Here is a 20,235-nt window from a genome sequence, read left to right as displayed (position 1 = left end):
TCTCCTAAATGTCTAGCTGTTTAGCACTAATAGGAAACAACAATAGAGCTAGTAGGAAAGGATGTAGGCCACAGAGATGGAAACCTGGTAAGTGACAAGTACAAAAGTAACAGGTAAAATTGTAGATGGTATAGCTCTAAAAGGGGACTCCTTTCCTTCCTGACTTCCTTCACAGTGGCACAGAATCGGGCTCATTACCCCTAAATTTAGTAATATCCAAGGCTAGGACAAGGAGCGACACTAGCTGCTCTATTTCTTCTTCCAGTAAGATAAAATCTAAAGAGCCGCTGTCAGCCGGGTAATCAAATCCTGGCTGCATTCCAATCCCTGTGTCATCTCTGGCAGCAGACACTTAACTCAGGCTGAGGGGCTCTTCCTACACTGGGCATTTTCCTCAAGACATAACAAGTCACTCCTTTGCTTTCAAGATTTGGGAATACATTTTCTGTAAGCACGGAAGATGTACTGTAGGCCTTGTAGGTTATTTCATGCCACGCATGAAACCTATAGCCAGTCTGCCTGGGTTTAAGTCCAGGTCTACCACTTACTAGTTGTGTAATGCCTGGCAAGTAATTTTGACCTCTCTGAGCCTCAATGTCCTTATTTATAAAACAAATCACCATTGTACTATTGCACCAAGTTGTGAAGATTAAAAGAGTAATGAGATTAGAACAATATTTAACGCACCAAAAACCAAACCACTGCCACTGAATCGCTTCCAACTCATAGCAACTTCATAGGACAGAGTAGAACTGCTCCTCTGGGTTTCTGAGACCGTAGATCTTTATGGAAGCAGACAGCCTCTTCTTTCTCCCATCGAGCAGCTGGTGGGTTTGACTTTGTTGCTGACTTTGTAGTTAGCAACCCAATGTGTAACCACCCTACTACACTACCAGAGCTCCTTACCTAATACACTGAATGTGCTAAATGAGGACCAGCTCTAATTATTACCGTAAATAGAAAAAATCTGAGGTCAAAATACATACAATTAATTAATTAACCAAGTGAAAAGAAAAAAGAAATCATTGAAGTGTAAATGTTAGACACCTATAAAATATGCAATATGCGCTAGTTCATTTGTGTCACTGCATATTACACATGTACCATCCTAGAATATATCTTCATTAAATGAAATCTAAAACTGAGGTCTCTATAGCAAATGAAAAAGATATACCCTTATTGTACCTTTCCAAGTTTCTTTAACCAGAAAAAACACCATCTGCACCCAAACAAAGACTTTACCCTGTGATCTGCAACGTGATCTCTCAGGGACATTAAACACTGTGTTTCTTATCATGGTGGGTTTTGAGTTCATATAAAACATTATCCTAACTCACAATTTGGGGAATCAACATAAAATTATTTTCCTCCTAATTATAAAGTTTGCACTAACCCAGACTTTACCAAGATGGAGAGCTTCTATACTTTTGGTGTATTTTATGGCTTTCTTCAATTCCTCAAGTCCATTCCAGACTATCTTTAGTACACAGGTCTTACCAGCTTCTTCACTATGGTTTGAGTTCATTTGGTTTTGATCTAGTGGTTCTGATATCTGCTTCTCTTTCTCGGGTGACAGGACATTTTGCTTTGTTTTACTTTGTTGTTGCTTTGGAGAAAGTAGTGTAACTAACTTTCCATAGGTCACGGTAAGGCTGGGCTCCACATCAAAATATTCCTGGTCCCATGGAAATACATGAATGGCAGCATGTTTGTGAAATGCAGAAGTTGCTGGTGTGTTGCGTGTACTGGGAGGCTGACATTTACATACTCTGAAAGTATTATTTAAAGGAACAACTTTTGACTGCATATTTTTGAATGCAGTGATTTCAGTTAAACCCCAGGACGTCATGGGTTTCTTCTCAGATCCAAAGGAAAAAAGGCTTCCAATCATAGTCCATAAGCTTGGTGTCAATGAGGAGTCCACTGTAAGCTCTGGATCTATCTCATTAGATCCAGTGACGCCCACAGTGTGAGACTGAAGTTGTTTGGTTTGAAGTTCTTTTGTCATTCTTTCTTGGTTTCTTCTATGATTATGAAAATGTTCTTGTGCCTCATCTGCTTTTGCTTTGGCTTGGCGGGTCTTTGGCTGAATAAGGAGGTGGGTGTCAGTTTCCAGCCTTCCATAGGTGGCAGTTGGCATGAGTGCAACTGTGTGGGAAATAAAGATCATTAGTGCGCATTTACCTCTCTGCTTTGGACTCAGTGTCATAGTGTAACGTATGATGGCAAATGTCACAACCCATGGAGGTCAAGTTGGTTCCAACTCATAGTAACTCTCTAGGACAGAGTAGGGCTGCCCGTAGGGTTGCCAAGACCATAATCTTAAGAGTCCTGGTGTGACACTGTGGGAAAAAGCACCGGACCACAAGGTCAGTTTGAACCCCAAGGTCAACAGTTCAAGCCCACCAGCCGCTCCTTGGAAACCCTATACAGGGTCACTATGAGTCAGAACCGAATCAACATCACTTAACAACAACAACAACATTAACAGAAACAGACTGCCACATCTTTCTTTAGTGGAATGACTGGGATTTGAACTGCTGATCTCTCAGTTGGCAGTCAAGCATTTAGCCACTGTGCCACCATGATTCTTAAATATCATAATAAGACCTACCAATCTGTATAAAAATGTAAGTTTGCTGATCAACCCAAACAGGAAAAATGGCTTTTGGAAAAACTATTCGGATCTGATCTAGAAGATGCTGTTCAAGGGAAGCAGCATGCAGCTCCTAGAAAGGAAAGGAAACAAGATCAAGTCACTTTATATTTTGTCTAGTAAAGCAATCTCCATTTACACTTAAAACTTAAATCAACTCAGGACATTTAGTGAAGCACAGAAAAGAGAAATGGAAAGCAGCTCATATTTTGAAACAGTTTAAGCTTACAACAGGATGGTTTGGGTGTATGTGCATGTGTGTTTTTACCAGTATTTCCCAATCGTCTGCTGAGAGGGGTTCCACCTCAACTTCCTGACAAGATACCACATGGGAACATGGCTTGAGGAACATCTGGAAAACAACACAAGAAACCCCAAAACTTAAAAACTACCTTTGAAAAACTTTTTACCACAATTAAGAAAAAGACATAGACACACTTTCATTTAACAAATATTACATGCTTAAGCTTGAGTCAGGTCATCATTATTTTAGGAAATACTGCTTTACAACTAATTACAGAATAAAGGAAAATACATCCCAAAACTCCTCCTCAAAATATTAAAAATAATCATAAGAATAAAAACTGCAAGTATAAAAGGCAAGAAGAAATGAAAATGGCATGAAATCATGACTTGCTCCAGTACAAAACAAAAACCAAGCCAGCTGTCACTTGAGCTGATTTTGACACATGGCCACTTGATGTGCTCCGGAAGATTTTCAAGGCTGTGACCCTTTAGGAAACAGATTGCCAGGTCTTTCTTCCAAGGTGCCTCAAACTGCTAATCTTCCAGTGTTAGTAGTTGATGGCTTAACCATTTTGTGGCACCCATTACTCTCCTGATCTAGTATGTACTCTCTTGATTATTGCTAGAAGTTTTGCAGCCATTAGTTTTATAACTAACACCAAGTCACTGTACTTCTAGAAAAATGAAAAAGACACTCTGAAATGGAAATCAGAGCCAATTATTTTGAAGTATAATCCTGTTGTTGTTAGGTACCATCGAGTTAGTTCTGACTCACAGTGACCCTCTGTACAACAGAACAAAACACTGCCTGGTTTTGCAGCATCCGTGTAATTGCTGCTACACTTGAGCCCACTGCTGCTGCCAATGTGACAGTCCATCTCATTGGGGGTCTCCCTCTTTTTCGAGCTCCCTCCACTTTACCAAGTATGATGCCCTTTTCCAGGAACTGGTCCCTCCTGACAACATGTCTGAAGTATGAGAGATAAAGTCTGGTGATGTTGGCTTTTAAGGTGCATTCTGGCTGTACTTCTTCCAATGCAGACTTGTTTGTTTTTCTGGCAGTCCATGGTACTTTGGGGAGAGTGGTGGCTCAGGAGAATGAGCACTGACTTCAAACCACAAAGTCGGCAGTTGGAGAGACATGAGGCTTTCTGCCCCAACAAATCTTTATAGCCTCAGAAACCCTATATAGGGTCTCTATATGTTAGAACTAACTTGTTAGCACTGAACAACAACAACAGCAATAAATGTTTTACAATTGAAAGTGAAAAATGGCTCTTCCCTTTCCTGAACCCTGACCTTTATTACACAACTCATGGAGAAAAGATTGAAGTTGTCAAATACCTCATTTTGCTTGGATCCAATACAAACACACATGGAAGCAGTCAAAATATCAAACGAAATATTGTATTAGGCAAATCTAGTGTACAGACTTTAAAGTGTTCAAGAGTAAAGATGTCAGTTTGAGGTCTAAAGTATGCCTGACCCAAACCATGGCATTTTCAATAGCCTCATATACATGTGAAAGTTGGACAATGAATAAGGAAGACTGTAAAAGAATTGCTACATTTGGGTTATGGTGTTCATATTGAAAGTCTTCCTTATTCATTGTTTTCCAGTGCTCATTCTTCTGAGCCACCACGCTCCCGAAAACATTTATAATGAACATGTATTGCTTCTGTAGTTTTAAACCTGTTTTAAAAAAGAAATAACATTAAAAAAAAAGTGAACACAATAAAAATTGAAGGATTTATAACCTACGCACTTTAAGTTCACACTCACTGCCATTGGGTCATTCCCAACTCATGGAGACCCTATAAAGGGTTTCTGAGGCTGTAAATCTTTACGGGAGCAGAAAGCCTCCTCTTTCTCCCATGGAACAGCTGGTAGTGTTGAACTGCTGACTGTGAGGTTAACAGCCTGATTCGTAACCACTCCGTATCTTTTTCTAGTGCTGTCACTGGTAGGTTTGAAGCACTGGCCTTGTGGTTACCAGTCTAATGTTTATAGTCAACACAAAAATGGAAAAATAATAAACCTCTTGTATAGTTTTGTTTTTTTTTCTTATAAATCAGGTATAACAACGTAATGGATTACAAGCTGGGCTGCTAACTGCAAGGTCAGCTGTTTGAATCTATCAGTCACTCTGCAAGAGAAAGATGAGGCTTTCTGTTATCATAAAGATTTACAGCCTCTATTGAAAACTACACCTCAAGAAGAAACAAACAATCCAATTAAAAAAGGACAGACACTTCACGAAGGAAGACATCCAAGTAGCCAACAAATAAATGAAGAAATGTTCATGATCATTAGCCATTGCTGTTAGATGCCATCGAGTTAGTACCAACTTATAGAGATCTTGTGCACAACAGAATGAAACATTGCCCAGTCCTGCACTGACTTCACAATCATTACTATGTTTAAATCCATTGCTGCTGGCACTGTGCCTATCTATCTTGTTTGGGTTCTTCCTCTTTTTCTCTGCCCTTCCACTTTACCAAACAGGATATTCTTCTCCAGGGACTGGCCCCTCTGACAATATTTCCGAAGTATGAGAGATGAAGTCTGGCCATCCTGGCTTCCAAGAAGAATTCTGACTGTACTTTTTTTTAAACACTGATCTCTTTGGCCTTTTGGCAGTCCACAGTACTTTCAATATTCTCCTCCAACACCATAACTCAAATGCATCAACTCTTCTATGGTCTTTCCTATCCACTTTCCACCTTTCACATGCATATGAGGTTACTGAAAATACCATGGCTTGGGTCAGGTGCACATTAGTCCTCAAACTGACATGTTTGCACTTGAACCCTTTTAAAAAGGTCTTGTACGGCAGATCTGTCTAATACAATATGTAGTTTGATTTCTTGGCTGCTGCTTCCATGAGTGTTGATGGCTGATTCGAGCAATGTTCTATGTCCTACTTGAGTGAGTAGTGTTTGGGATAATAAAAGCTCATGAGTGGTTAGCTAAGGTGCAGCTGTTGGTCTCTCTAGGTGTAGAAAAAGAAGAGTGATGAGAACTGAAGATGACCTGGGATCAATCAGTCCAATGGACTACCAGAACATGTGAACCTCCACAACTCTGAGACCAGAAGAACTAGATGGTGCCCAGCTCCCACTACTACCTGTCCTAAAAGGGGTCACATTAGAAGGTCCTGGATAGAACAGCAGAATATGTGCAACAAAACTCAAAATTATTAAAAAAAAAAAAAAGAAGAAATAAAGACTGGGCTTACTGGTAAGAAAGAGACTGGAGGAAACTGAGACTATAGCCTTTGACCACACTTCAGATTTGGAAAGGAACTCAGGAATTCAACCTTGTGGCCCAATTTTCAGCCAAGCAGTAGATAGGCATATATATGAGCAAACCTTATTAGTATTGTTGCTCCCACTATATATGATCTCTTAGTCATTAACAGAAAGGTAGGCAGCTGGAAGCCACCAGCCACTCTGAGAGAAAAGGTATGTTCCCATGGAGATTACAGCCTTGGGAATGCTAAGAAGACAGTTCTATTCTGTCCTATGGGGAATGAAGAGTTGGCATTGACTCGATAACACACAGTGACAGCATACTATGTAACATTAGAAGAAACTCATTATCATCACATTTTCTGCTTACCTGACCCCCATGTGAAAGTCCAAGCTTCTGACCAACTTGTCTGTTAATTTCAGCCACATGTTCACTTTGGTCTCTAAAGTGTCTGGCTTCCACCCAGCTCAGGAAGACAGGCTGTTGACCCCAGGTTACTTCTATAGCTTGGTTCTGTTCATTGAAGAAATAAATGGTGGGAAAAGTTTTAAAAATTTTTACAAGGTTTTCTGAAATCCACAGAAAAAGATAAGCTATTACTGAAATCCACATATACAAAAGATTCTTTAGAAGTTGATAGTTCTCTGTTATCTACATTGGTTATAGCATTAAAAAAGCTAGAACCATTTCCAATGCCCAATGCTGGCAATACTGTGGGTGAAAGTTATATATCCTTATGACAGCATTATAAATGGATTCAACCATTTGTGAATTCAAATGAAAGTAAGTAATGAACTTACGTAACCTTTGAGCCATATAGCTGGGGATTCAAAAAGTTCACAGATAAACAGTATTAAAAGATAATGGAACTTTTCCATGAACTTTTTGAATTGTTCTTGTATTACTATTTGCACAGTTATTCTACATTAATGATTCAAAAAGAAGAAAAAGAACTATATTAGAAAATATTTCTACAGCGTGATTTATATTAGTGAAATCTCAGGATGGTCTTAAATTTCTCAGAGAAATTATTAAATGTACTATAAATTTATTATTCCAGTAAAAATATGAGTCAAGTGGAAACTTATAACAATCTTAAAAAGAAAAACATACTTTTACAATTGTAAAACACCAACAGGATAAAATATGCATTTCCATATTTACTTATTAGAAGACTAATAAATGTGTCTGGTAAAAGTACACAGAACAGACCCGTTTTCCATGACTGTTAGTAACATCTTTTGGACTCTTCCAGCTATTTTATATAATTCAACTTCTTAAGTGACAATTTAAAAAGTTTATAAAACTATGGGAACATATTTATGATAAGCTAAAAAAGAAAATAAAACATTTATATTATGTCGTTAAGTGCCACTGAGTCAGTTCTGACCCATGGTGACACTGTCTAGGGTTTCTGAGGAGCAGCTAGTGAGCTTGAACTGGCACATTAACTGACAGAACCACAACAAAACTCCTATTTATGTTATTGTTGCTGCTAGATGCCATTGAGTCAGTACCGGCTCACAGCAACCCTATGTACAACACAACGAAAACACTGCCTGGTCCTGGGCCAACCTCACAATTGTTGCCACGCTTGAACCGAATGATGCTGCCACTTTGCCAATCCATCTCGCTGGGGGTCTTCCTCTTTTTCTGTTGACCCTCCATCTTACCAAACATGATGTCCTTTTCCAGTGACTGGTCCCTCCTGACAACATGTCCGAAGTATGAGAGATGAAGTTTGGCCATCCTAGCCTCCAAGGACCAATTTGGCTGCACTTCTTCCAATACAGATCTATTAGTTCTTTTGTCAGCCCATGGCACTTTCCATATTCTCCTCCAACACCATAATTCAAATGCATCAATTCTTCTACAGTCTTCCTTATTCACTGTCCAGCTTTTGCATGCATATGATATTACTGAAAATACTATGGCTTGGGTCAGGCTCACCTTAGTCTTCAAGCTGACATCTTTGCTCTTCAACACCTTAAAAAGTTCTTGGGCAGCAGATTTGCCTAATGCAATACATCGTTTCTTGATTGCTGCTTCATGAGTGTTGATAGTTGATCCGAGAAAAATGAAGTCTTTGAAAAATTCAATCTTTTCTCCATTGATAAGAATGCTGTTTATTGGTCCAGTGGTGAGGATTTTTGTTTTCTTTACATTGAGATGCAATCCACATCGAAGGCTGTGCTCTTTGATCTTCAGTAAATGTTTTAAGCCCTTTTCACTTTCAGCAAGCAAGGTTGTATCATCTACATATTGCAGGTTGTTAATGATTCTTCCTCTAATACCAATGGCAAGTTTTTCTTCATATAACCCAGCTTCTCGTATTATTTGCTCAGCATACAGGTTGAATAAAAAGCACACCTTTTTAAATTTTAAACCATTCAGTGTTCTCATGTTCTGTTTGAACAATTCCCTCTTGGTCCATGTACAGATTCCTCATGAGCACAATTAAGTGTTCCAGAATATTCATACTTTGCAATGTTGTCCATAGCTTGTCATGATCCACATAATCGAAAGCCTTTGTACAGTCAATAAAGCACAGGTAAACATCTTTCTGATATTCTCTGCTTTCAGCCAAGATCCATTGGACATCAGCAATGATATCCCTCATTCCACATCCTCTTCTGAATCAGGCTTGAACCTCTAGAAGTTCTCTATCAATGTATGCTTGTAGCCGTTTCTGTATTACCTTTAGTAAAACTTTACTCACATGGGATATCAAAGATATTGTCCGATGATTGCTGCATTCCGTTGGGTCACCTCTCTTTGGAATGGACACAAATATGGATCTCTTCCAACAGGTTCGCCAAATAGTTGTCTTCCAAATTTCTTGGCAAAGATGAGTGAGTGTCTCCAGTGCTGCCTCATGTTTTTGAAAGATTTCAATTTTTATTTCAGCAATTCCTGGTGCCTTGTTCTTTGCCAATTCCTTCAATGCACCTTGGACTTGTCTCTTCAGTATCATTGGCTCTTAAGCATATGCTACCTCTTGAAACGGTTGAACATTAACCATTTACTTTTGGTACAGTGACTGTGTATTCCTTCCATCTGCTCTTGATGCTTTCTGTATCATTCAATAATTTGCCCAAAGAATTCTTCAATAACAAAAGTCGAGGCTTGAATTTTTTCTTCAGTTCTCCCAGCTTGAGAAATACTGAGAGTGTTCTTCCCTTTTGGTTTTCTGACTCCAGATCTTTGCACATTTTGCTGTAATATTTGACTTTGTTTCTCAAGCTGACCTTTGAAATCTTCTGTTCAGCTCTTGTACCTCCTTATTTCTTCCATTTGCTTTAGCATCTCTATGCTGCAGAGCAAGTTTCAATGTCTCTTCTGACATCCATTTTGATCTTTTCTTTTTTTCTTTTCTTCTTAATATCTTTTTGCCTTCTTCCTGTATGATGGATCCCACAACTCTTCTGGTCTTTGGTCTTTAGTGTTTAATGTAATGTATCAAATCTGTTCTTCAGATGATCTCTAAATTCCAGTGAGATGTATTCAAGGTCATATTTTGGCTCTCATGGACTTTTTTTCGTTTTCTTCAGCTTCAGTCTGAATTTGCATATGACCACTTGATGGTCTGTTCCACAATCTGTCCCTGACCTTGTTTTGACTGATGATATGGAGCTTTTCCACGGTCTCTTTCCACAGTTGTAGTCAATTTGATTTCTGTGTATTCCATTTGGTGAGGTCCATGTGTATAATCGTCTCTTATGCTGTCTAAAAAAGGCAATTTGAAATGAACAAATCATAGTAAAACATAAATTATATAGGAGAACAAGCTGCTCCTCAGAAACCCTATACAGGGTCATATGAGTTGGAACCAACTCCATAGCACTTAACAACAACATATATAAATATGGGGCCAAGGATTATAAAACAATGTTTTCTATTATAAGAATTAAAACACACTACAGAAACCTTGGAAAATAAACTTAGAAGGAAAAAAAAGAATTACTGACATTCCCTCCAGAAAAAGACAAGCATGTCAACAATTTTGCCTATTTTCTGCTAATCCTTTTTCCTATCAGCACATGAACTTTTTCTACAGGTATATACTCATGTTATAGTCACAATTTAGTATCCTTTTCCTGAACTTAACATTATACCATAAGCATTTTCACAAATCCATAATTTTTAAACAAAAAGATTAACAGCAAACAAGACTCATCATCTCAGAAAGTTTCTTTATTATTAGATTTATCTATTCAGGTCACATTAAATTCACTAATGTAAGACTATTCTGCTCATTTACATTAAATGGGCCTCCATTTAATGGATGGATAATTTAGGCTCATAGGCTTGCTCACTGTGGGTATGAATCTGGTACCCTGTCTTACTTAGCTTTCATAGCAAGTCCTGAGCACGGAACACAGCAGGTAGCTGAGTTAAAGCTGGGGACAGTTTATCCTCCACATGCCAGGGATATTTAGCAAGGCCTGGAGATATTTTTCAGGTGTCACAACTAGTGGGTGCTACTGGCACGTCTTGTAGACAGAGACCAGGAATGATATTAAACTTCCCAAAATACAGTGGATAAAGAATCCCCACCCCCAGCCCAACAAAGACCTATATCCAGTACCAAATGTCAAAAGCACCCAAGTTGAGAAACCTCAAGAAAACAAGATCTGAAACACAGAGCCAAACCAAAATCAAACCGAGTGCCACCAAGCTGATTCTGCCTGCCCCACAGGGTTTCCAAGGCTGAAATCTTTATGGAAGCAGCTGCTTTATCTTCTCCCATAGAGCTGCCATTGTTGCTGTTGTTAAGTACTGTTGAGTTGGTTCTGACCCATAGTGACCCTGCATAGGGTTTCCAAGGAGCTGCTGGTGAGCTTGAACTGCTTTCAGTTAGCAGTCAAGTGCTTAACCACTGCATCAAGGCTCCTTGAATCCGGGGCAGGATATGACAAACGAGATATGCCATATAAACAGTAGTCAAGTTTTGAAAAGGAAGCAAATTTGGGAAACAGAATTTTGAAAGCTATGTGAAGGAGACAGCATTAAACTACATCTTTAAAGACATGGAATTTGTATGGAAGGAGGAAGATGTTTTAGGGACGAAAAGCACAGGTAGAGGAATGAGCTGAGTTATGGAAGAAATAATAGTCTGGATGATGCAGAGTGAGTTAGACGAGTGGGCGATTAATTGTTTGGGAAGAGTACTGGTCTGTTTCCTCATGTTTAAGAGAAAGGAAATGACCTATACACCTAACATCCATTCTGCTATTCATAGTCTATGAGTGTAGAAAGGCGAGTGTCAGCTTTTTCGTACATGCAAGCATCCTGAAGAGACTTTTAAAAATAATAGATGTCTGAAAGTCCAGTCTCCAATATTCTAATTCAACAGATCTGAGGAAGGACTGGTACATCAGTACTTTGTACATGTGTAGGACCTTATTTCTTTAAAAATAAAAAATTTGATATAAACTGTTAACATTAGTTATCTCTAGGTTCTGGGATTGCAGGTAAATATTTTCTTGGTTATAATTTTCTGTATATCCCAAATTGCTAATAAGCCACATGTACTATTTTTATAAGTGGGGAGAAAAGTGGTTTATTCTGCTGATATTAGCTGGATGGAAACAACAATTTGTTTAAAGGTTTAGGACATTTAAATTTAAAAAAGGTGGCACTGTACGAAAAGCACTGGACCACAAGATCAGTTTGAATGGCAAGGTCGACGGTTCAAAACTCACCAGCTGCTCCTCGGAAACCCTATACAGGGTCGCTATGAGTCAGAACTGACTTGACGGCACTTAACAACAACAACACATAAAATAATTTTTATGAATACTTACTGACAATTCTGAAAGCTCCAAATTTAAAACAAAGGTCAAAACCACTACACTCTTTAATCCACTACAATCTGATGAACTTGTCCAATACTTATGGATGTAGTAGATCAAAAGAGGTAACAAATCTTTACAGCGAGGATCATTTCATCCCCTCAGTACACAGGGTGGGCAACTTAGACATTAGCTACCCAAAATGGCGGGACTACAAATGCATGAAATAACTGGCTTACAAGTTTTCAAGAGGGAGCCTAGTTTCAGAAGGTACAGGGTTGGGGTAGGGGCAGGGGAAGTAAAATCTCCACTGAGTGGTTTCCAACCTGTCTGGACAGGGCTAGTGAAAGGAGATGGGAATAAGACTCTTGTGGTTTAACAGTGAATAACTGCTATCAGAACTGATTGTGAGTGTAGCAAATGTAAAGGTAGACATTTTGTAACAAAAGGAGGGGAGTGGTTGATCTTGCAGTCCAGGAGCAGAGGACCCTGGGACCATCAAGGGAGAAGAGTGGAGTGCAGGACCCTACCCAGAGAAGCAGTAACACCAGAGATGGAGGCAGAGAAATGGAACGGCTGGGGACTCTGGACTCAGGGAGAGAGAGGAGCTGAGTGCTGACTGCCGGGGATGCCCTTTGGTTGTTTAAATGGTTATATATTCCTGAGTGCTTTGGTGTACATCCAAAAAAAACCCCCAAAAACAGGAAAGAATGGAAGAAATGCTGTTGAATGATGATGTACGGAGGGAATTGTAATCATTGCAATGAAACGAAATACGATAGGATGAATGTAAAACTGATGTTCTCTCATGTAAACTATCACCCAATTCACAATAAAAACTAAAGAAAACAACACTGCACTCTAAAACAATGACTGAAACATAACATCCACATTTGTTGCTGTAAAGTGTCATTGAGTTGGTTCCTATTCATAATCACCCAGCCCTAGAATTTGCACTCGACCACAAGGTCCGTTTGAATCACAAGACGGTGGTTCAAACTCACCAGCGCTTCTTCAAAACTCTATACAGGGTCACTATGAGTTGGAACCTACTAGACTGCACTTAACAACAACAGGGTTTCGGAGGAGCGGCTAGTAAGTTTGAAGCGCCAACCTTATAGTTAGCAGTCCAATGTTTATCCTATAGTGCATCAGCAGAACATCCACATTTAGGATCAGAGTAACAGAGTTACTATAAAATAGCATTAAAAAAAATGTTTTATTGTGAATCATATGATAGTTTACATGGGAGAATATTAGTTTTACATTCATCCTATCATACAGTTTCATTGCCATGGTTACAAACCCTTCCATACATCATCAACCAACCAAAGGGTATATCCTACAATCCTGCCACCCCTGCCCCCTCCCTGCCCCCCAGTCATCAGCAAACAGCCCTTCTCCCTCTCTGGGTCTAAAGTCCCCAGCTGCTCCATCTCTCCACATCATCATCTCTGCCTCCATCTCAGGCATCACTGCTTCTCTGGGTAAGGTCCCGCTCTCCACTCTTCTCCCTTCATGGTCCTAGGGACCTCTGCTCCTAGACTACAAAGTTAATCACTCCCCTCCTTGTTACAAAACATCTATCTTTACATTTACAGCCCTCACAATCAGTCCTGATAACAATTATTCACTATAGTATCACAAGAGACCTATCCACATTTCCTTTCATCAGCCCTACCTAGACATATTGGATACTACTCAGTGGAGATTCTACCTTACTCCACGTCCTCTGGAAATAGGTTCCCTCTTGAAAGTTTGTAAGCCAGTCACTTCTTGTCTTTATAACCCCTCCCCCCTCCCCCCCCCCACCATTTTGGGTAGCCAATGTCCAAGTTGCCCATCCCTGTCTACTCTGTGTATGGAGGGGGTGGGAATGATCCTTGCTGTAAGGATTTGTTCCCTCTTTTGAGCTACTGCATTCATAGGTATAGGTCAAGTTCATCACATTGTATCAGATTACTCTTTATTTCCTCTTCTTTCTTCTTCTAGTTGAGTTCTGATCATCTAGCCATTGAAGCCAGGTCAAATGGGTATTATCTGTAAGTATGGGTGTTCTTGTGCATTTCCTCTTACTTCATATTAGCTGGATGCTTCACTTTCTGCTCTAGTCCTCTGTGGCCATGTCACTGCCTCTGTGCCCAGGTGTCAGCCAGGGATCACAAGAGTCTGTTGACCGTGGATGGACTTAGCTCTCAACTTCATTGCTGTTTTCCCCCACTACCCCTTATCGGTGACCAACTTGGTCACCAGCCAGACCACTTGCCTGCTCGTGTATTCCCCTTGAGTCTTAGTCTTGGAAGGGGGTTTGCTCTGAAGCAACCCGACCACTTGCCTTGATGGCTCCCAGGCAAACAGCTTGCTTGTTCTTATAGTAGTCAACTGCCGGTCTTTCTTTCATGAAGTATCTTCTGTTCTAGCCACTCCAGGCTGGTCTATTTGTCCTTTCAAATGGAAATTTCCCACCTCAGAAGATTCTGGGTGGGGTTCAGGAATCCACCTATGATCTTACGTAATGCAGAGGCTCCACAGGAAGCCTCCTTCACTGGGCAACTTCCAGTCCCCGTTAAGGTATTCCAATCAGTTACAGGTCAAAGACCGACTTACAGGCTTTCTATAGTGATAATTCTAGATATTCCTTTCTCTCCCCCTCAAGTGTCTATTTTACAGTGGTAGGAAAGGGAAACCAAGATTCAAAAGATGGCCAAGCATCTTAACATTATTCCCCTCTTTTACTCAGTTCCTGTATCCCAGAGCCCTGTTGTTCCAAGGTTGTGCATATATCATTATTTGCCATTGTCCCACTTAGCCCATGCAAACCTAACTGTTCTCCCATCCACCTTGTTCTTCCATTCTCCTCCCCCTTCTTGTGTAATGCCCCCTCACCTCCCTAGCACCCAAGCTATCCTGTGTCCATTCCCTGCACTGTGCTTAATCTTCCCCGCCCTCCCCTCACCTCATCCTGTACATCCCGGTGATCTGCAAATATATATGGGTTTTTTCCCCCTTTTAGGGTAGGTTTTTTTTCTTAATCTTTTACAATAATGGTCCTATGCAGTATTTCTCCTTTTGTGACTAATTTCACTCAGCATAATGTCCTCAAGGTTCATCCGTTATGTGGTGGCTTGCAGCTTTCCTGTTGTTCTTTAAGGTAGTGTAGTATTCCATTATGTGTATGTACCACAGTTTGTTTACCCATTCTTCAATTGAGGGGCACTTAGGCTGTCTCCATCTTTTTGCTTTTGTAAATAGTGCTGCTATGAACATTGGTGTGCATATATCTACTCGTGTTATGACTCTTATTTCTTGTGGGTAAATACCAAGTAGGGGAATTGCTGGATCATAAGGTGCTTCTATTTCCAACCTTCTGAGGAAACGCCATATTGCTTCCCAGAGAGTTTGGACCATTTTGCAATCCCACCAGCAGTGCAGGAGTGTCCCAGTCTGTCCACATCCCTTACAGCATTTATTGTCCTCTACTTTTTTGATCTTTGCTGTTTTTGCTGGTGTGGGATGATGATATCTCATTGTTGTTTTGATCTACATCTCTTAAAGTAGCATTGTTACAGACTCATTAGATGAGTATCTGAAAATCTCCAAAAAACTGATTTCTGAGAACACCCAACAAAGCCTATCTGGGGCTTTTAGTAACCCTGGAAGAAGTACTTCAGGACCAAAAGATTGCTTACTTTATGGTCAACCAACGAATTAATCAATAATGGAAGGATTCTGAATTTGGTATAGACACAGAGAATAAAAGTAGGAAAACAATTACAAGAAAGTAAAGTGAAAAGGTGAGATACTTAAAATTATTGCAAACTCTTACACTATCTCTAGCATATATTTTGCCAGTATTGAATCATGTATCAAAAGGTCTGGAAGTTTTCAGTCTATCCTTTTGTACACTCAAAATTTGTGAGACCACGTCTCTAGTCTTAATTATGAAAATATGGAAGCTGTAGGTATCCTTCTGGTTGAACCTGTGCAACACCAGAAGTCCAAGTAATCCTAACTATGCCTTTGCAAGTCTGCCCAATTCCACTGCACATTGGTGGTACACTACCGTCTTTTATTAACCTCTCGCACTAGTGTGACGTGCTCAGTCTGTCAACGTATGAAAAACTCCGCAAAGTCCGTCTCTTCCCTCTTGAGGGTCAGACAGTAGCAGTGCAGGCACCTGGAGATCTTTGGCAGGAAAATATTTAAAAAAAGAGAAAGAGACTTTTCAAAAGCTTTCCCAACCCGTGGTGAGGAGTATTCCTGAGTGCAGAGATTTGTAAAAGTCCACTCTCACCCAGTGAGACTTGGAAACCAGGCAAGTTCGCTTAAGGCTGGGTGTGGGGTGCGCGGACTGCTCAGACCAGCCCTGCCTTCGAGGGGCCTACAATCGGACCTCCGTACGGGCCGTCGGCGGGGAGGGCAGAACTGCCGCCGTGTCCTACACGGTCTCGGCCAAGTCCATCCCCAGACGACAGTCCTGGTGTCCCCGGGCCGGTTCCCCCGTCCCGGGTCAATGCGTTACCTGCAGCAGGCGCAGCTGGGCCACGAGGCGCCGAGGCAGGTGGAGGAAACAGTCGCGAGTGTTAGTGAAGGCCACTGTCACGGCCGCCCCACCTCCCCCTGCACCCGACGGGCGATCGCTGCCCCACATAGCTGGAGAGCGCTGCTGTCCGCCAGCCCACACTAGAACCCTGGCTGACCTGGATCTGGACAGGCGAGGGCGTCCGATCCGGAGAAGATCGATCGGCCCCGCCCCCCTCCCTGCGGCACACCTGGCTGTGCGCCAGTTCCGGGAAAGGCAAGCAAGCTTTCATTCATTGTCTTACGCTCACCGCCACGCCACTGAGGGGCGACAGCCCGTTCGCCGTTATCCAGGCTTGCAGGAAATGATGGCCGACGCTGTCGATTCTCCAGCCAATCCGGGCGTGCCTTGATACATCCCATTTTCTTATTGGATAAGCAAGAGCGCGACAAGGCGGATATTGTGCTCCCAGCGTTGCTGAAGCTATTATCATGGCGTCGAGTGGCGGGGAACCTGGGACCTTATTCGATCATCATGTCCAGAAGGCTGTATGCGACACGCGAGCCAAGTATCGGGAGGGTCGCCGGCCCCGTGCTGTGAAAGTAAGTGGTTCCATTTGCCCTCCTGGTAGCTTCTTGTGTGCGGGCTTGCTCCACCTTCCCAGCATGTAAATAGAGACTTGACAACACTGTTGTCAGGTCCGCCCTTCCTTGGAGTTGGAGTTGGGTGTGAATAACAGAAACGTGGAACCTAATCTGTACTTTGTTGTTCTTGTTATGTGCCGTGGAGCCGGTTCCGACTCATAGCGACCCTGCATAGGGTTTCCGAGGCTGTAAATCTTTACGGGAACAGAAAGCCTCATCTTAATCACGCGGAACCGCTGGTAGTTTTGAACTGCTAACCTTGAGGTTAGCAGTTCGATTCTTAACCGCTACTACAGCGTGGTAAGCACGCAGTCTTTGTCCTAGAAACACGAGCCACTTCAACCAGTCTACCATCTAAGAAAATTGTCACTTAAGGTAGTTTGATGTATACTTTAGTTTGGGACCTTCAAGCATTGGAAGAGTTACGTATGCAGAGGCATTGGCAAGAATTTTGATTTTGTATGTTTTCTGTGGTCTGTGCTGAACAGAATAATTAATTTTTTTTTAAATAGGTCATATTTGTTCTAGGCTTCTTTATGAAAATGTTTAATGAATTTGCATTTCCTTTAGGTATATACAATCAATTTGGAGTCTCGGTACTTATTAATACAAGGAGTTCCTGCCGTGGGAGCCATGAAGGAGTTGGTTGAGCGCTTCGCTTTATATGGTACAATTGAACAGTATAATGCTTTAGATGAGTACCCAGCAGAAGACTTCACAGAAGTTTATCTAATTAAATTTCTAAATTTACAGAGTGCAAGGTAATATGGAAGTTAAGAAGCGTCTCATTTCCTCCATTCCCATTGCTATTGCTCTGGTCTCAGGTTTCCCACATTTTTAGGTGAACTAACCCTGTGTTTCTCATTATCTTCTAGTCTTCTTGAAAATTGTGGTGGTGGTGGTGATTTGCCAGCAAGCTGATTCCCATTCAAAGTTCGCCTTACCAAAACTCTGTTTCCATTACATCACTTCCGTGCCTAACAGCTTTTCACTGTGTAGTATATATAGTAGGTCTTTTGGTGTAGCACTGTGAGTTAATGCTAGACTGCAAAGTTGCTTTGGACTTCAAGGTTGGCGGTTCAAGCTCACCAGGTGCTCCTTATACAGGGTTGCTATGGGTTAGAACCGATTTGATGGCACTTAAGAACAAGAACAATACAAGGTTAGAAATTGAGCTTGGAGTCAGTTTTCTAGTCCCACTGCTTATTACTTCCATTACCTTGGACAAATTAACCTCTTTAAGCCTATTTTCTGCTTCTGTTAAATCTGTTTGGTAACCTTGTTGAAGTTGTGTAAGGAAGGATGAAATGAGATGATTTATATAAAGGACTCTTAGGAAGAACCCCCAAGGAGATAGATTTACACAGTGGCTGCAGCAGTGGCCTCAAGTATGACAACAATTGTGAGGATGGTGCAGGACTGGGCAGAGTTTCGTTCTGTTGTACATTGGGTCTTTATGAGCCGGAACCTACTTGAAGGCATCTAACAATAAGCACAGTGCATCCTATTCCGAATGAAGTAACACTAACTGTTGAAATTCTTATTGTTATGGCCCTGTGTAATGAGCCTGCTATTTAATACAAACTCTCTGCTCTAATAAGAACGAAGTGGAAACTGCCTCATCTGGATTTCAGGTTGACCTTTATACTTGTCACTTATGTGCTTTAAGAACCATCCTTCCCTAGCTAAAACAATTTATATTTTTCCTACTCAACAGCACTTAACAGCAGTAACAACCAGTTGCACTCTGAGTCCTGGTGTGGCACTGTAAGATAAGCACTGGACTGCTAACCAAGATCAGCAGTTCAAACCCACCGGCTGCTCCTTAGAAGCCCTAAACTGGGTTGCTGTGAGTCGGAACTGACTTGATGGCACTTAAAAACTAATAGCATTCAGAGTTTGTCACCAAAGCACTTGAGTCTATAGGATCGTTTGTTCATTTAAGGCTCCTGCTTTTATGTAATGTCATTTCCAAACCATCTTGCCCGCTTCTCCTGGCATTTTCTAGAGTTTTGATACCTTTTTCAGTGGCCTCCACATTAGACTTCTGGATATGAATCCCACCTCCACCAAACCAGTTGTGTGACCCTGGCCAAATCCTGTAATCTCCCTGTGCTTCTCGTTCACTTTAGGGCCATTTTGAAGCATAAATTCAAGTGAAGCTTTGAGGACAGTGTCTAACATGTGATAAACTATTGAAAAGTATTTCTTTTTATTATCTTTGAACAGAGTTGTTTTGTGCCATTGAGTCGGTTCCAACCCATAGCTACCTTTTACAGGGTTTCCAAGGAGCAGATGGTGAGCTTGAACTGCCAATCTTGCGGTTCAAACCGACTTTGCAGTTTAGCATTGACCTACAGTGCCACACCAGTACTCCTTGAACATAGTAATACTGTATTATGTGCCATATATGATGAGTGTGGTGGCTCTTTGGTAATATTTTAATTTTTATGTATGAGTCCTATTGTAGGAACCATTCTGCTGAAAAGGCTAGATTGCATATGAACTAAATCTCAAGGACTTTAGAAGAGCACTGGACTGTGAACTACAAGGTCAGCAGTTCAAAGCCACCAGCTGCTCCTTGAGAACCCTGTACAGGATCGCTTTGAGTTGGAACCAGTTCGATGGCACTTAGCAATAACATTTAGCTGGGTATAGAGAAAATCATATTTCGTGACTACGGAATGTGTGCCTCAGGCCAGCCAGCTGGGTGTGAATACACAAGAGAGCTTTAAAGAGTTTGTGGGAAAATTCTGTTATCTTTCAATTCCATTTTTTTTTTTTTTTTGGGTAAAGTTTTTGTTTTAAATTATGTGTGTTTACATGGGAGAACACCAGCTTACGTTCATCCTATCATATTTCATTTCATTGCAATGATTACAATCCGTTACATGCATCATCAAACAACCAAAGTGTACACCCCACAGCCTGCCCCCTGGCCGTCAGCACACAGCCCCTCTGTCTCCCTGAGTCCAGAGTCCTCAGCCGCTCCATCTCTCCATGTCATCATCTCTGCCTTCATCTCTGGCGTCACTGCTTCTCTGGGCAGGGTCCCGCACTCCACTCTTCTCCCTTGATGGTCCCAGGGACCTCTACTCCTGGACTGCAAAATCAATCACT

At 41.2% G+C, this 20,235-nt stretch overlaps 2 protein-coding genes across 3 annotated transcripts in view; one reads left to right on the top strand and one right to left on the bottom strand.

The window, feature by feature from the left end:
* Positions 1-16,600, bottom strand: part of PEX1 (peroxisomal biogenesis factor 1) — a 43,320-nt gene extending 26,720 nt beyond the window's left edge. For both annotated transcript variants that reach the window (XM_006834299.1, XM_006834300.1), the window contains exons 1-5: positions 16,472-16,600; positions 6,524-6,667; positions 2,925-3,008; positions 2,615-2,729; positions 1,394-2,148 (exon numbers count right to left, since the gene is read on the bottom strand). In XM_006834299.1, the coding sequence (XP_006834362.1) occupies positions 1,394-2,148; positions 2,615-2,729; positions 2,925-3,008; positions 6,524-6,667; positions 16,472-16,600 (1,227 nt within the window). The remainder of the gene's footprint in view (positions 1-1,393; positions 2,149-2,614; positions 2,730-2,924; positions 3,009-6,523; positions 6,668-16,471) is intronic.
* Positions 16,601-16,962: 362 nt separating this feature from the next.
* Positions 16,963-20,235, top strand: part of RBM48 (RNA binding motif protein 48) — a 15,944-nt gene continuing 12,671 nt past the window's right edge. The window contains exons 1-2 of the mRNA XM_006834298.1: positions 16,963-17,073; positions 17,686-17,876. Of these exons, the coding sequence (XP_006834361.1) occupies positions 16,963-17,073; positions 17,686-17,876 (302 nt within the window). The remainder of the gene's footprint in view (positions 17,074-17,685; positions 17,877-20,235) is intronic.

The sequence above is a fragment of the Chrysochloris asiatica genome, unplaced genomic scaffold (genome assembly GCF_000296735.1).
Source record: "Chrysochloris asiatica unplaced genomic scaffold, ChrAsi1.0 scaffold00010, whole genome shotgun sequence".
In the NCBI taxonomy this organism is placed as follows: domain Eukaryota; kingdom Metazoa; phylum Chordata; class Mammalia; order Afrosoricida; family Chrysochloridae; genus Chrysochloris; species Chrysochloris asiatica.
This window is presented reverse-complemented; position numbering and strand designations above follow the sequence as displayed.